Source organism: Drosophila mojavensis, unplaced genomic scaffold, assembly GCF_018153725.1.
Source record: "Drosophila mojavensis isolate 15081-1352.22 unplaced genomic scaffold, ASM1815372v1 contig_72, whole genome shotgun sequence".
In the NCBI taxonomy this organism is placed as follows: domain Eukaryota; kingdom Metazoa; phylum Arthropoda; class Insecta; order Diptera; family Drosophilidae; genus Drosophila; species Drosophila mojavensis.
In genome coordinates, this window is record NW_025318897.1 from 1,011,556 (window position 1) to 1,029,095 (window position 17,540).

Consider the following 17,540-nt stretch of genomic DNA (forward strand, 5'->3'; position numbering starts at 1 on the left):
ATAAAATTTTTTTTGTTTGTTGTTTTTTTTTTTGTTTTTTTAATTTAAATTTTAATTTTTTATTTTCATTTTATATTAAGACCAGTGGCTGGTTTTTCCCTTCTACTTTGGAGGGTCCCTTGGGAATCGCAAAGTTGGGTTATTTTATACTACTATTGTAGTCACTTTAAATTTGATCGCTTTACGCTTTTTTATTTTTTGTGTTTTCTTAATATTTTATTTTTATACCCTGAACCCAGGGTATAATGGTTTTGTTGAAATGTATGTAACAGGCAGAAGGAGGCGTGGCAGACCCCACAAAGTATATATATTCTTGATCAGGGCGACGAGCTGAGTTGATTTGGCCCTGTCCGTCTGTCTGTCCGTCTGTCCGTATGTATGAACGCGTCGATTTCAGAAGATATAAGAGCTAAAGACTTCAAATTTTTTTTTAAATATCCGTAATTACAGCGCGCATATCAAGATTATCATTAAAAATCGATAACTCATCCCGATCGATAAAAACCCTTATCGAAAACCAGTTATAAAATTATATCTCCTACACCTTTATTGCTAGTCTCCAAATTTTTAATGTATGTTATATGCAATTTATACAATTTCGGTTTTTGTTAAAATTTACCCCCCACCCTTAAATTCACCCTCACTTTTGTAAAAAGCGTATTTCAAATACTAGAGACTTGTGCTTTGGCAATTACATGCATATCCATGTTATAATTATGTTATAATATTAAGCAATTAAGTTCTCATAGTAAGCGCTCACTGCCGCCCATGCGTGTTTATGCTTGTGTGTGTATATGTATGTAATTGTTTGTGTATGTGTGTGTGTGGTTGTGTGTGTGTGTGTGTGTGTGTGTGTATGTGTGTGTATGTATGTGTGTGTATGTATGCCTGTGTGTGCGTGTGTGTGTGTGTGTGTGTGCGTGTTTCTTGTGTAAGCTGAAAGACGCGAAAAATTATTGAAATAGCTATTACTCCAAGGGTTCAGGGGATCTCGTAGTCGAGTAGTCTCGACTAGAGCTTTCTTACTTGTTTCTCTTTATTTTTCTAAAAATTTTTCTTAACATTTAATTTTGATTTTTCTTAAATTTTCTTATATTGTATTACACTTATTCGTTTTAGTTTTGTTAGTTTCGTATTATTATATTTCTAACTTACAATAATGATGATATGGCGGTCTTCACTGCTGATCCGGATTTCATCCTTTTTGGCTGTTCCTACTGGGGATACTGCGACCAGACTCCGTTGAAGTATCTTGTGGGCGGACCGTACAGGATTACCGTCCACCGATGGGCAATCGAACGATCACGTTACAGACTACCTTTAACGAATTTCACTGAACGTCGAACTTACGCGACGTGAGTTGCTTTAGTGATTTTCGGTCGCGCTCGTACAGGCGTTTTGCTGTGTTGCAATGCGATCGAATTTTCGTTTTATTTAAACTGACTCTGCTTTTAACTTGCAGTATCACGCACGTACTAAACGTTTTGCTGTATTGCGCGCGAAGCCGGTCCCTGCTCGGGCGCCAGTTAAGTTCTTTCTTTATTTAAACGGAAAAAAAAGATGCTTTGATATTTTACTGCTTAAATTCAGTCCGTTTTATTCAAGAACAAATTTGCAACTAAATTACTTAAATCAATTCTATCCCTAGCTGAGCTGTGGTTCAGTCGACGACGTTGGCAGCGGCGTCGCTCGTGGTGTTGTTGAACCGTTGTGCAATTCTTCTTAAAATTGCTGGAGCTCTGGTTGGCGTGTGCAGGAAGTCCGCTAGACATTGTGTCAGCAGTTTTGGCTTATTGGTCTGATCAGCTTGTTACGTTTTATTTGCGTTGCAACAATTCCCATTGGGTTTTGTTGCAATGTAGAATATTTTTGTTTTTAACTTGAAGAATATATTTGTTGTTAACTAATACGTATGCACCCTTTCAAAAAGGGTCAATTTGACCTGTATGCGGATTAATATTTCATAAAAAAGGTCAAATTGACCGGCATATGTGTGCACAAGTGCATTGGTTCGAAAATCGCATCCCATTTTGCCCACTGGGATTAATCAGGTACTACATTTTTGTAAAAAAAATTATTCTGATAGGCAAACCCACGATCATTGACATAAAATCACGTACTTAAATATAAGCGCGCCTCTTCAATTAAAACCCAAAATCGTTCACACAATTCTAAGTTGTCGTAGGCACACGTCAATGCTCATGTCGCATGCATACACACATAAACATACACAAACATACGCACATACATATAAAGGCACTGAAATGCTCAAATGCTTCCACAATGATTACCCCATCATTTGTGCGCATCGCGGCCCCTGCGTACACACAATCAAACATATGTATGTAAGTGTGAGCATTTCACAAGATCGACCTAATGCAAATGCTGGGCCCTAAAATTGGTACAGGCAGCAAGAGCCTCGCACACAGGCATACAAATGCTCATAGTACATGTAGCAAGGGAGAGTGTGTGCGTGCACGCTCGTCGCGAAAGCATTTTCATTATGAGCACCAACGCTTTCATACCCTTCCCACAAATAATAACGAAAACGCAAATATTTTGTATGAGCTTGGCAAACGGTTTGAAAAGTTCGGTATACTCTTCACACAGAAGGGAAGACATGACTTCTTGCTGCGAAGAAATTTCAATTTTTGTGAGCTGCTGCTTGTGCTCACATGCATACATACAAATACACATTTGGGTGAGCAGAGAGCATCGAGAGAGAGAGAGAGAGCAAGGGAAACATTGAGCATAGAGGGATCTTTTGTTCAAAATTTGACCATCTCGGTCGAGCGCATGAAGTAAAATGATTGTGCTTTCGTATATTTTCGTAGCCCAAACCCAAAAAGTGAGGAGCCGAGCAAATACGAAGTGTATGGGAGATAACTCCCGAAAAAAAGTGTGCAAAACGCTTTACACTACTTGTCCGGTCTATGTGTTCTCTGGTTAGTGTGTCTAGTCTATGTGTTCTCTGGTTAGTGTCGGTATGTAAGCATGGCTCATTTTGTTTCGTTCGTCCGCGATGCTGGGACTTAGACTATTTGAAGAAAAAGAGACAGTGAGAAAGCGAGCACTACCAAAACACGAGTGCTCATGTTTCCAGAGACTGCAAGTGTGTGTGTCTGTGTGCACACTCGTCGCGAAAGCATTTCCATTAGTATCAACGCTTTCATACCTTTCTCACGAATAACCATACAAACGCTTACATTTTGTTTGCATGAGCGTGACAAACGCTTTTATGATAAGGTATACCCTTCACTTCAAAGGGAAAGAGCTGGGATCATCGCGAACAAAATTCAATTTTTGTGCGCTGCTGAGTTCGGTGATTTGAAAGACCAAAGAGAGAGATAGAGTAAGAGAGAGAGTAGGACAAATAGCGCATAGCCTTGCTTCATATAAGAATGGGACCATTTCGTTTGAGCGCTCGCAACGAACTGACTTTGTAGTGTTGTATTTTCACTGCTCGAGCCGTAAGAGACGGAGCCGAGCAACTACGAAGGTGAGTAGTCCCTAATGCACATTTTTTCGATGGTGAAAAAGTTTGTTCTACATGTCTCATCTATGTGTTCTTTGGTCAGTGTATATATACATACACTGCGCGTCATCAGGTTAGCGCCCCCCTTTACACTCAACCTCAAAGCTAAATAAAATCTAAACCATCAGAGCTCCATCTTTGAAATTTTTTTATATTATACTCCATTTATTTCTCTTTAAAATACAAAAAGAATGGCTACTGTAACAATAAGGATTATTTTTTAATAATTTTTTTTGTAAAATGTACAAAAAATTTGTAACAAAAATTTGGTCATCAGATTAGCGCCCCCTGCATTAAATTCAATTTATTTAAGCTAATGACCAAAAATAACACCTGTATTTTAAGCTATTGTTATTTTTAAGTAATATTAGTAGTGCGTAGTGCCGTTTTTTGTTTGAAATTACTTAAAAAATTCGATTAGAAATGGAATTATAAAGTTGTTCAATATTATTCAAGGATATGGTTGACTAAGCGTGTTCAGTACCTTCGATTAACTCTGTCTTTGTACTATAATGCTTTCCGGACTCATATACTTTCCTGACCAACCATCCCCAGACGTTTCCAATGATATTAAGGTCGAGTGAGTATGGTGGCCACTCCATGAGATCAATTTTTTGGCCCTGAATCCAGGACTTCAGGGATCGGGCGGTCTGAATTGGGGCATTATCATGCTGGAAAATCTAATGCCGGTTTTCAGACAGGTTATAGAAATGCGGAACAGCAGTTTTAAACACGATATTATGGTCCTATGCGTTCATGCGCGATGTCAAAAAATTGAAGCTTGCAAGTGCTGTAGTAAGATATTGATACCTACACAAATGCCACACCACCCCCGCCGCAGCGGCTTGGAAACCGTTCCAAATAATGTTCTTCTATAAGTAGGTCATGGATATAATAATTATGTCCATCAGTTCCTTCCAAATTCAATTTTTTCTCATCAGAAAAGACAGCATGCTGCCATTGGGTAGACCACGTCATATTCGCCCGGCCAAAATTAATGCGTATTTCTTTTCTCAGCATATCGACTGGTGACTTTTTTTTTACATTCTGTTTCTTTAAGTAATTAACTTTCTTAATTGCTCTTTAGACCGTTGATAAGCTCGTCTTAACACTGATTTTAACCCTAATCTTGGTGGTCGATTCGTGGGAATTCGAAGCTTCTCGAACTAATGCTCTTCTATTTCCTTCTGAAATCACTTGATTATTGCCGCTTATATAGTTTTTTCCATAGTTTTCCCTATTTGTAAGAAAATTGCCACTTAGTTTTGTGTTTTTTCCTGATTTTTCAGCAATTTTATGGTTGCATAGTCTAGATTCAAAGTATGCCTCAATCTTTGATTTTCAACCAAAGATAAAACTGTTTCTTCACCCATACTATAAATATCTTGAATACTTTGAGCTTCACAAAAAATTTGGTGAGTGTAATTGCCAAAATAAGCAAGATAATTACAATTGCATTTGGGGGCGCTAATCTGATGACGCAAAATAAGTGCACACATTTTTTGCGAAAATAGAGCAGAATAGAAAATAAAACATAACGGGTTTTTACTCGCGCTTTTTTTTTGGTATGAGAGACATCTCATATGATGATAATGAAATAAAAAAAAAAACCAAGAAGTTACGTGCAATAGACAAAGAGAAAAACGTAAAAGAAAATGAGTGTAAGGGGGGGCGCTAACCTGATGACGCGAAGTGTATATGAATGGGTGTAATTACCTTTGGCATTAGTGATTATATGTATGTACATATATGAATAAAAATAATAACCATCGGAGAAAATATCGATAATAAGGATGTTTAATACAAGGTTTTCATCAAGTTCTTTGCATGACAACTGTATTAAAATAAAGCCATTTTCATATAAAATCCTTTTCAAATCCAAAGATGTGTGAAAAGCAGATATTATTTACGGATGCATTGTTATTGAATATTTCGAATAACTCGCTATTTACTGGTTTGTTATAATAATTAAAAGTAGCTTTTATACACGTAGTTACGTGTTTTTTATTTTTAGCTATTGGCAGTCAAGCGTTCTTCCTTATAAATAGCTCGGTAATACGCGTAACAAATAAAATGCATTATAAAAAAATACACGGCTCTGTATGTAACCCAAAATGTGAGCTTACAGGGTTGCTATTACTTTACGCCGAAAATGAGTTTTCTCTTTATAAATATGATCTAAGTCAGAAAGATATCTTTATATTAATTTATGAAGGTGAGACAAAGGACTGGATCAATGCAGCTATTTTTTTAAAGAACGAAGAAGGCTGTCAATTTGCCTTACATATGGCTCATAGTTCGCTTCTGCGTTTACAATACGATAACACGAGTAATTTGCAATTTGGAGAATGTAGTATTTTAGAGCTAGCGAGGTGTACTGATTATTCTATGTTATATAGCACAAGTTTATATGGTAACAGCTACACCAAGCTTATTATAATAAGTGGAAATGGATTTGGAGAAATACTCATTTGGCAGCCACATTCTCCTCTTAATTTTAATATTAGTACACGTTCCTTCATATATCCACTTCTCATGCGTCTTAAGGCGCATAATGGTGTTGTGTTTTCTATTGACTTCAATTTAGCAGCTCAGTTGTTGGTAACTACATCCGATGACCGTTCTTTAAAGTTTTGGAAATTAGTAACTAATCCAGGTATAAAATTTGATGCATCGTCTATAAAACCCTCATTCAGTTGCTTTGGACATACTGCACGAGTAATTTGTGCTATAATAGCAGAGTACGGTAAGTAAACTTTATAAAATAGCTACATTAAATTAATCATTGTATTTTATAGAAGGCCAAGTTTTTGTTATAAGCGGTGGTGAGGATTCTAATATATGTGTTTGGAGTCAAACAGGTGAAATGTTATTAAAACGACGTCAGCAGTTTGGAGCACCGGTATGGCGCCTTGCTTTTGATAATGTTTCTGCAAGCCTATATAGCACTGGTTCAACTGGAAATATATATGCATATAATCTAAAAAGCATATTAAGTCCAAATCAAGCCCATTCAGAGCAACTAATGCATATGGGATTATCTAATGAATATTTGGTAAAAATTAAATATCTTACTAACAGCACCATCATTGCCCTAAGCAATAAGAATCACCTATTCTACATGCGACTTATGAATTTGCAAAAAAGTCAAATTTGGGAACCAGTTTCCATCTTTCCTTCATATAAGTGCACAGTTTTAGCTGTGTGCGACGGATTAATTGCTACTTGTGGCTATAAACGTATTACACTTTTAAACTATAATGTGGATACAGGGTATATCGAACTAATATATGATGGAATAAAGTTTGAAGGTCTTATTCAATCATTTCATTTTCTTAGCAAAGACCTCTATTTAATATCTGATGAATATGGAAACTGCCATTTACTGAAAGGAAATAATATGGAAGTTGATAGTAGTATAAATATCAGCACTTGTCGTAAATCTTGGATTACATCTGCAATACTTGTTAACTCAAATTGTTTATTAATGAGTTGCCGTAATGGAAAAGTTATGATTGTCACACGAGAAAGCTCACCACAATTACAAATAAAACATGTGCTCAAAGACTTGCATGGCAACATGGGATCTATTGTCCTAAAACTGTTAAGGATTGATGACAAATTTGCATACATAATAAGTGCTGCGCATGAATCCACTTTAAAAGTTATATGTTTAAGTCTAACTGAATACAGATTAACAATTTTACAACGTCAGACGGTACCGTTAACTTGGATAGAAGCAATCCCAACACTAGATGTACTGATTGGATTCAATGATAATCATCTTGTGGTATGGTCCCATGAAAATGGCGTGATTTTACAATTTCAATGCGGGGGAGGTCATCGCTGTTGGGATTATAAGTTAAACAATGAAGTACTTGACATAATATATATGAAGCAAAAACATGTATTTCATCACCGTGAACAGCTTTACAATAAATGGTCTGGAGCCTTTTGTCAGATTTTGCGAAATAAATGGCATATAAGAAGCTGTAATATTATACAGATTGTTGAGCAAGAAAATTATTCTCAGACATATATTGTATCAGCTGGTGACGACAATATTATAAAAATAAGTCGAATCACTGGTCAATCATTTCATCTGTGTGCTGAATTGCATACGCACATTTCAAGTGTACGACATCTAGTAATATGTCCTGTTAATTCTGAAAATGATGGTATCTATTGGCTGATCTTCTCAGTTGGAGGGCGGGCGCAGTTATGTATTAATAAATTTGACCCAAATGGAGCAGTCTTAAGTGAACTGTGCTCGCACACAGTACGATTAAACAGTGACGGCAATAACGCCTCACTTGATGCTCGACTAATGACAATTAGCGTTTTACAAAACTCAAAGTGGGGGAAATTTTCTCTTTACGTTGCCAGTTCTGACGGAAAAATCCGTTTGCTTCAATGGGAACTAGAAAACCCGTTACAGCTTTTCTTAGATTACGTTATTGATATTAAACGATGTCCGATACAGATGCAGACTTTAAATAATCATAATTTATTACTTATCACAACCACTAATGGAATGCTTTACGGTTTTGACAGAAGACTTCGTTTAAAACGATTTGAACAACAGCTACATGTTGCCAGTATCAATGCTTTTGAAACGCTTTATGATGGTTCACATTTACACATATTAACTGGAGGAGACGATGAAGCGATAAAACACACCATAATTGAAACAACTAACTTGAGTATTTTAAAAAGTGCAGAAATCTCGCCGATACACAATGCTCAAATAACTGCAATGTCGCTACATTCATTACAGGACGCTTGTCAAAAAACAGAATTGTATGCATATACATGTAGCATGGATAAACAAATTTATAAGCTAAACTTAAACACTTTACAGCACACCCGTATTGGCTTTACATGCTTATCCGATATCAAAGGAATTCTTAATACAAATCAGTGTTTATTTATTTACGGATGTGGACTAGAAGTAATCTCTCTCGAAAAGAATTAGATGCTTTTAATGTTTTATCAAGCATACTAATATGCGTGTGCGGTAATTTGACTCCTTAGGATTGGTACTATGTTTAATGTGCTCTGCATATGTTTTTATAAATAAATAATAAAAAACAATAATTTTATGCTATCAAGAATGCGATCCTATATTTTTTTCAAATCTCCGTATATATAGCGCGCATATCAAGTTTATATCCAAAAGTCAATAACTCTTCCCGTTATTTTTTATACCCTGAACTCATTGAAAATGGAAAATCAGGGTATAATGGTTTTGTTAAAAGTATGTAACAGGCAGAAGGAGACGTGGCAGACCCCACAAACTATATATATTCTTGATCAGGGCGACGAGCTGAGTCGATTCGGCCCTGTCCGTCTGTCTGTCCGTCCGTCCGTCCGTATGTATGAACGCGTCGATCTCAGAAGATATAAGAGCTAGAGACTTGACATTTTTTTTCCTAGGTCCGTGTATATCACGCGCATATCAAGTTTTTCTTTATATATCGATAATTACTCCCGATATTTTATTATCGATTAAAAACCTTATCGAAAGCTAGTTATTTAATTATATCTCCTACACCTTTGAAGCTAGAGCTTCCAAATTTTAAATGTAGACTTATATGTATTTTATATAATTTCGATTTTTGTTGTATTTTACCCCCCACCCCTATATCCACCCCCTCACCCTCACCTTTGTAAAAGGCGTATTTCAAGTACTAGAGACGTGTGCTTTGGAATGTACATACATTTTTACCATATGATTACGCTCTAAAAGTTTCATTAAAATTGTACGTCTAGAAATTAAATTATTCAACAAATAAATTCTTATAATGTTGCCCACACTACAGCGCAGCCCAAGCGCAGTCGCTGCTTACTGCGCAGTTAGCAGAGCGCGTTCTAATACGTGCGTGTGTATGTATGTGTGTCGAAAAGACGTGCAGACTGATCAGATTATCAGATCAGATTAGAGGGTTCAGGGTATCTCCTAGTCGAGCAGTCTCGACTAGAGTCTTCTTACTTGTTTTTATCGATTGAAAACATTATCGAAAATAGGCTATTTAATTATACCTCCAATATCTTTTAAGCTAGAGTCGCCAAATTTTATATGTAAATTCATATGTATTTTTATGGAATTTCGGTTTTTATTATAATTTGCCTCCACCCCTAAATCCACCGCCTCACCCCAAAATTTGTAAAAGGCGTTTTTCAAATACTAGAGACTTCTCTTTAAATATTGATGGGTGTCGTCAACCATGGCTAATGACAGAAATCAGGACCTACAAAGAGAAAATGAAAGTCGAAGTTGCCGACCATGCTATAGACACAGACCAACTTTATAGTTGGAAAACGAGACTGGAAACATCAAAGCAAGACATGTTTTCATTTGGTTGCTCGAGCCCAAGTTTAATACACATCAGGCAGGATATCAGCGATAAGACAAAACTGATCTACCTGAAAATGTATCTCAAAGGAGAAGTTCAACGAGCCATTTCTCAATTGGAATGGCCAATGTTGTGTAGTGATTTCTCAATTCTATCCTATATTCTATTTTGGCTCTTCCCTTACTCTTTTCTTTTTATTATTTTTTATTCTTTGTATTATCTTTTCTTGCAACTTCTTTTAATACCTTCCTTTTTCTTTGTATACCCTGAACCCATTTTCAATGGGAAATCAGGGTATAATGGTTTTGTTGAAATGTATGTAACAGGGAAAAGGAGGCGTGGCAGACCCCACAAAGTATATATATTCTTGATCAGGGTGACGAGCTGAGTTGATTTGGCCCTGTCCGTCTGTCTGTCCGTCTGTCCGTATGTATGAACGCGTCGATTTCAGAAGATATAAGTGCTAGAGACTTCAAATTTTTTTAAAATGTCCGTAATTACAGCGCGCATATCAAGTTTATCATTAAAAATCGATAACTCATCTCGATCTTTTTTTATCGATAAAAAACCTTATCGAAACCCAGTTATAAAATTATATCATCTACACCTTTATTGCTAGAGTCTCCAAATTTTTAATGTATGCTTATATGTAATTTATACAATTTCGGTTTTTGTTAAAATTTACCCCCCACCTCTAAATTCACCCCCTCACCCTCACTTTTGTAAAAAGCGTATTTCAAATACTAGAGACTTGTGCTTTGGCAATTACATGCATATTCATGTTATAATCATAATCTAAAAGTTTCATGAAGATCGTACGTCCATAAAAAAAGTTATTAAACAATTAAGTTCTCATAGTAAGCGCACACTGCAGCCCATGCGTGTTTATGCGTGGTTGCTTGTGTGTGTATGTGTATGTATGTGTTTGTGTATGTTTGTGTGTATGTGAGTGTGTGTATGCGTTTGTGTCTGTATGCGTGTGTGTGTATCTATGCCTGTGTGTGCGTACGTGCGTGTGTGTGTGTGTGTGTGCGTGTTTCTTGTGTAAGCTGAAAGACGCGAAAAATTATTGAAATATCTATTGCTCCAAGGGTTCAGGGGATCTCGTAGTCGCGAGAGAGAGAGTTTTTTTTCCTAGGTCCGTGTGTATCACGCGCATATCAAGTTTTTCTTTTTATATCGATAACTACTCCCGATATTTTATTATCGATTGAAAACCTTATCGAAAGCTAGTTATTTAATTATATCTCCTACAACTTTAGAACTAGAGCTTCCAAATTTTAAATGTAGACTTATATGTATTTTATATAATTTCGATTTTTATTGTTATTTACCCCCCACCCCTATATCCACCCCTCACCCTCACCTTTGTACAAGGCGTATTTCAAGTAGTAGAGACTTGTGCTTCGGAACGTACATACATTTTGACCATATGATTACGCCCTGAAAGTTTCATTAAGATTGTACGTCTATAAATTAAATTATTCAACAAATAAATTCTTATAATGTGGCCCACACTGCAGCGCAGCCCAAGCGCAGTCGCTGCTTACTGCGCAGTTAGCAGAGCCCGTTCTAATGCGTGTGTATGTATGTGTGTCGAAAAGAAGTGCAGACTGATTAGAATATTAGATTAGAGGGTTCAGGGTATATCCTAGTCGAGCAGTCTCGACTAGAGTCTTCTTACTTGTTATACCCTGAACCCATTTTCAATGGGAAATCAGGGTATAATGGTTTTGTTGAAATGTATGTAACAGGGAGAAGGAGGCGTGGCAGACCCCACAAAGTATATATATTCTTGATCAGGGCGACGAGCTGAGTCGATTTGGCCCTGTCCGTCTGTCTGTCCGTCTGTCCGTCCGTCCGTCTGTCCGTATATATGAACGCGTCGATTTCAGAAGATATTAGAGCTAGAAACTTCAAATTTTTTTTAAAATGTCCGTAATTACAGCGCGGATATCAAGTTTATCATTAAAAATCGATACCTCATCCCGATCTTTTTTTATCGATAAAAAACCTTATTGACAACCAGTTATAAAATTATATCTTCTACACCTTTATTGCTAAAGTCTTAAAATTTTTAATGTATGCTTATATGCAATTTATACAATTTCGGTTTTTGTTAAAATGTACCCCCACCTCTAAATTCACCCCCTCACCCTCACTTTTGTAAAAAGCGTATTTCAAATACTAGAGACTTGTGCTTTGGCAATTACATGCATATTCATGTTATAATCATAATCTAAAAGTTTCATGAAGATCGTACGTCCATAAAAAAAGTTATTAAACAATTAAGTTCTCATAGTAAGCGCACACTGCAGCCCATGCGTGTTTATGCGTGGTTGCTTGTATGTGTGTGTGTGTGTGTGTGTGTGTGTGTATGCGTTTGTGTCTGTATGCGTGTGTGTGTATCTATGCCTGTGTGTGCGTACGTGCGTGTGTGTGTGTGTGTGTGTGCGTGTTTCTTGTGTAAGCTGAAAGACGCGAAAAATTATTGAAATAGCTATTACTCCAAGGGTTCAGGGGATCTCGTAGTCGAGTTGTCTCGACTAGAGCTTTTTTACTTGTTTTTTGTTTGTTTTTGTTTTTTTTTATTTATTAATTGTTTTTATACCCTGAACCCATTGAAAGTGGGAAATCAGGGTATAATGGTTTTGTTAAAAGTATGTAACAGGCAGAAGGAGGCGTGGCAGACCCCACAAAGTATATATATTCTCGATCAGGGCGACGAGCTGAGTTGATTTGGCCCTGTCCGTCTGTCTGTCCGTCTGTCCGTATGTATGAACGCGTCGATTTGAGAAGATATAAGAGCTACAATTTTTTTTAAAATATCCGTAATTACAGCGCGCATATCAAGTTTATCATTAAAAATCGATAGCTCATCCCGATCTTTTTTATCGATAAAAAACCTTATCGAAAACCAGTTATAAAATTATATCTTCTACACCTTTATTGCTAGAGTATCCAAATTTTTAATGTATGTTTATATGCAATTTATACAATTTCGGTTTTTGTTAATATGTACCCCCACCTCTACATTCACCCCCTCACCCTCACTTTTGTAAAAAGCGTATTTCAAATACTAGAGACTTGTGCTTTGGCAATTACATGCATATTCATGTTATAATCATAATCTGAAAGTTTCATGAAGATCGTACGTCCATAATAAAAGTTATTAAACAATTAAGTTCTCATAGTAAGCGCACACTGCAGCCCATTCGTGTTTATGCGTGGATGCTTGTTTGTGTATGTGTTTGTGTATGTGTGTGTATGTGTTTGTGTATGTGTATGTATGGGTTTGTGTATGTGTATGTATGCGTTTGTGTCTGTATGCGTGTGTGTGTATGTATGCCTGTGTGTGCGTACGTGCGTGCGTGTGTGTGTGTATGTGTGCGTGTTTCTTGTGTAAGCTGAAAGACGCGAAAAATTATTGAAATATCTATTGCTTCAAGGGTTCAGGGGATCTCGTAGTCGAGCAGTCTCGACTAGAGCTTTCTTACTTGTTTTTTTTTTTTTTTTTAACAGACTTTGATCTTCTCATTTTTTTTGTTTTATCAAAATTGCTAATATAGCAACAGCAGCAACTCTCGATTGTTGTGCCATGATGAGCATGCCACGTACAATTGACCATGAGAAAAACACGCATTTTCTAGATTGAGGCCACAAATAGTCAAAGATTGGCCCTGTGATTTGTTGATCGTAAAAATTGTATTTTAGAACCCCTAATAGGTTTACGACTCTTACAGCTACTCTCTACTAAATTAAGAGTGATAACATTTTTTGTGTACCAAAAGCAAACAGAATGAAATGTATATAAAGTTAAAATGAAAACAATGATTGATTTTACCATTCAATGGATTAATCATTTTGATATTAAAGTGTCAGCGGGTATTGTAAAGTGTCATATGAACGGTGCGTTTCAGATATTCTTTGTAGTTGCCCAGTACTGCATCGTGTAAGCACAATATCGCGTGCTTCCAAGCTTTCACCAACAATCAGGATTGCGACTTCATCGATTGTTGGAGCATTAAATGTGCGTTCATGTGTCCCAGCTGGTGTTTTATCTGCTCTGATTACTACTTATTGTCATCTCTTGGCACGCGCTCTAAAGCAGTCTTGAACAGCTTGACCAATGCATGAAGTTCGTGAAGCATTTGCTGCAAATCTTGGAGAATTGCTCTTTTCATAGCTGTGTTGATTTCTTGACGCCGGTCAAGTTGTTCTTTCATATTGCCCATGAAATATATTTGCAAGAATTTGTGCTGTGCATCTTCAATAGGTTGTAACGATCCAATGCGATGGCAAATCTGGCTTTGAATCTTTAAATTCAATGTCATAGTTTTAGTTAGATTTACAAACACTTTTTACAGAAATCTAACAAACTACATTATTCCAAATTTTTTTTTAGACTCATTCACGAAAGTGAAATGAGTATATTGGTTTTGTGCAATGTCCGTCTTGCTGTCCGTCCGTATGAACGCAATCTATTTCGGCGCTATTGAAGCTAGAGACTTGAAATTTGGAACACATACTCGTGTATATCTCCGATTTATAAAGTGTTAAAATTTTCCCGATCCGCCCACTAGGGGCGTGGCAAATCGGAAAATGCATTTTCCGATATACCAGAAATCATGTTTGTTGAAGAGCTAGAAAGCTGAAATTTGGTATGTAGGTCCGCGCGGACCACTTAAGATCACGAGCTATGGCGGATATATCTCCGCCCATTAGGGGCGTGGCAAATCGGATAAACCTAAAGTTATAAACCTAGAATGCTGAAATTTTGCATGTAAGCTGATGTTTTAATTCTATGAAGATGAGTGAAAAAATTATATATCTACACCCTCTAGGGGCGTGGCAAATCGGACCTGAATATATAGTGATTTTTCGAATTCTGCTATATTTTAGGCACTATTGATACTAGAGACCTGAAATTTGGTATATATTCGCGGGTTGACCACCCACGTCCAACGAGTTATGGTAGATATATGTCCGCCCATAGGGGGCGTGGCAAACCGCAAAAGTTTATATCTCCTACAGTTTAAGAGCTAGAAGCTTCAAATTTGGATAGTTAAGTTACTGGTAGCCTCCTCTATCGATGCCCCTTAATAATTTTTAAGCCTCTTTAGGAGCGTAATTTTCACATTTTTTGAGCGTAAGAATTCAAATTTTGCATTTAGGTTACCGGTTGTTCGTTCTAAGAACAGGCTAAAATTGAGGAGTCTACGGCCACTAGGGTCGTGGCAATCGGTATTTACAGTGCCCGAATTGCGACATTTATATGCAATAATCAATAAAGAAGATGTGGGTTCCACCAGAAAGAGGATCCGGAGCACATAGAAGATGCGGACAAGAATCGACTTTCTGCTACAACTGCGACATCGACGTTCAGTATCGCTGAGGATATATAAACAGATATCCAATTGGAAGTTTGACCAAAACGGAAGAGCAAACTTCTGCGGAGGCTACAACGGCGACTGGAAGTGCAGCTGAAGAGAAAAGCGACAATATCGAAGTTCTCCAGTGATGACCACAACAGCGACACCAACAATGGAGCTAAAAATGCAAGTACAATTACATCGGAAAAGGAGTCAATTAGAAGTAGCAGCAACATATTAAAGGAAACTACCATAGGCACTACAAACGAAACAATGGCTGTTCTAAGGCATCAGCCTCAAAAAAGGACGTCTCTCACATGGAGGCTTTGGCTTCGCCAACAATGAAGCGATCGACAACTTCCTCAAGAAATGCAATCAGCTGTATTATTGCAACAAACGATGACACCTATAAGCCGCAGAAGTTCTTTAAAGAGGCACGACTTCACTTGGCATGGGAACCGCCACCTGAGCAAAAGACCAAGGTGATGGTGGCATACTCGGTTTATCTGGATGTCACATTCTCTGGGCCATGCAGAATGTTCAGGCACGAACATAAGGATTGCAAGCATGATCATTTCGTCAAGAATACTAACAATTATTAAATTTGTATTTGTCCTGTATATTGTTAAGAAATCCACAGATAGCAGTTCTGGACGTTACACACTTTGGCCCCCCGCAGAATGTTCACGCATGAACATATGAATATACGAAGATCGTATACATGCCTCCGACGCACTCTACGACTAGCAGGTAGTGCGCTGGGAAAAGATAAGGGTCACATGTACGGACTGTATAAATAGACAAATGGACACCAACCCTTGCAACACCAGAGTCAGATATGTAAGAGACAAACACTGAGCCTTACAACCTCAGCGATAGGATAAGAATAGCTAATAGACTCACGTGGAGCCTTACAAACTCAGCGATAAGATAAGAATATGTAATAGACCAATGCTGAGCCTTACACACTCAGCAATAGACGCACTAGATTTAAGGGTTGAAATTATGCATGAGTCTGGGTATATAAACCCAGGCTCAGAAGAATAAAGATCAATACGAGACTAAACACCATCATAGTCAAGTGTATTCGTTCAGAAATTTTCATGAACAAAGTACATCCACAAGAAAAGCTATCAAACAATTAAATTCCCATAGTAAATTCAAACGTAGAATTGTTATTATACCCTGAACCCATTGAAAATGGGAAATCAGGGTATAATGGTTTTGTTAAAAGTATGTAACAGGCAGATGGAGGCGTGGCAGACCCCACAAAGTATATATATTCTTGATCAGCGCAACGAGCTAAGTCGATTTGGCCCTGTCCGTCTGTCTGTCCGTCCGTCCGTCCGTCCGTATGTATGAACGCGTCGATTTCAGAAGATATAAGAGCTAGAGACTTGAAATATCATATCAAGTTTTTCTTTACATATCGATAACTACTCCCATTTTTTACGATAACTTCTGTCATTTTTGTCATAGTAAATAATTTTTAATGCAGTATTGTAAGCTAATATATTTTCTGTTAAAAAGAAAAACATTTACTTTTAATTTTAGTTCCATAATGTTACAGCGAATGTAAACATACCCAAATATGGCCGTCAACAAAATTATACGTACTCTTATATTTCTTGCGATGTCTGGCGCCAGCGTTCTTTTTAGAAATAACCGGGTTTTCGCAAAATGTACGCAACAATGAGTAAATTCATAATAGTTGGCGTGTTTTGCTTGTGCTGGACAAAATATTTAAATTTTGCAGTAAAAATGCCACGAAAAGAGTTATCGTGGAAAGATTTTGTATCTCCACACAAAGGAGCAAAAGTCCTATGCAGAGATAGCAGAAATCATGTTCAGAAGCAAGTCTACTATACAGACTGTCAATGGTAGATTGAAATATGAAGGGCGCATCAAAAACAACAAGAGATCAGGTCGGCCACCTGTACTATCCGATCGTGACAAGCGCACAATAAAGCATCTGGTGGACAAGGGTCCTGTTTGTAGCGCAGTGTAGATTGCGTCAGAGTTGGGTCGAACAATTGACAAGGAAGCTCACCCGGAAACAGTCCGTAGAGCCATTAAAACCTATAACTTTAGGTCCAACACGCCTCGCAAGAAAGCTCTTGTAAATTTAACAAAGAGGAGAAATCGCTTAGAGTCTGCCAAAGCCTACGTGGACAAACCAATGGACTTCTGGCGAAAGGTCACCTTTCAGATGAGTCCAAATATAATATTTTTGGCTCAGTTGGGTGTCTCCGCGTCTGGAGGAGACCAGGAGAAGCA

General features: G+C 37.3%; 2 protein-coding genes across 5 annotated transcripts; both read left to right on the forward strand.

Moving 5' to 3' along the window:
* The first annotated feature begins 5,286 nt into the window (after positions 1 to 5,286).
* Positions 5,287 to 8,649, forward strand: LOC6586689 (WD repeat-containing protein 6). 4 transcript variants are annotated; one of them, XM_015160266.3, is made up of 4 exons: positions 5,287 to 5,489; positions 5,550 to 6,281; positions 6,334 to 7,325; positions 8,090 to 8,177. In XM_015160266.3, the coding sequence occupies exons 1-4, from the start codon at positions 5,420 to 5,422 to the stop codon at positions 8,111 to 8,113; spliced, it is 1,818 nt and encodes a 605-aa protein (XP_015015752.1). In that variant the 5' UTR covers positions 5,287 to 5,419; the 3' UTR covers positions 8,114 to 8,177. The 4 variants fall into 4 exon arrangements, with proteins under 4 accessions (XP_015015752.1, XP_015015749.1, XP_043865281.1 ...); XM_044009346.1 differs by having other exon boundaries at positions 5,288 to 5,489; positions 5,550 to 5,587; positions 6,083 to 6,281; positions 6,334 to 8,649; XM_015160263.3 differs by having other exon boundaries at positions 6,337 to 8,649.
* Positions 8,650 to 15,099: 6,450 nt separating this feature from the next.
* Positions 15,100 to 16,249, forward strand: LOC116804695. Its single transcript, XM_032733372.2, has 2 exons — positions 15,100 to 15,449; positions 15,520 to 16,249. The coding sequence occupies exons 1-2, from the start codon at positions 15,412 to 15,414 to the stop codon at positions 15,863 to 15,865; spliced, it is 384 nt and encodes a 127-aa protein (XP_032589263.1). The 5' UTR covers positions 15,100 to 15,411; the 3' UTR covers positions 15,866 to 16,249.
* Positions 16,250 to 17,540: the final 1,291 nt, after the last annotated feature.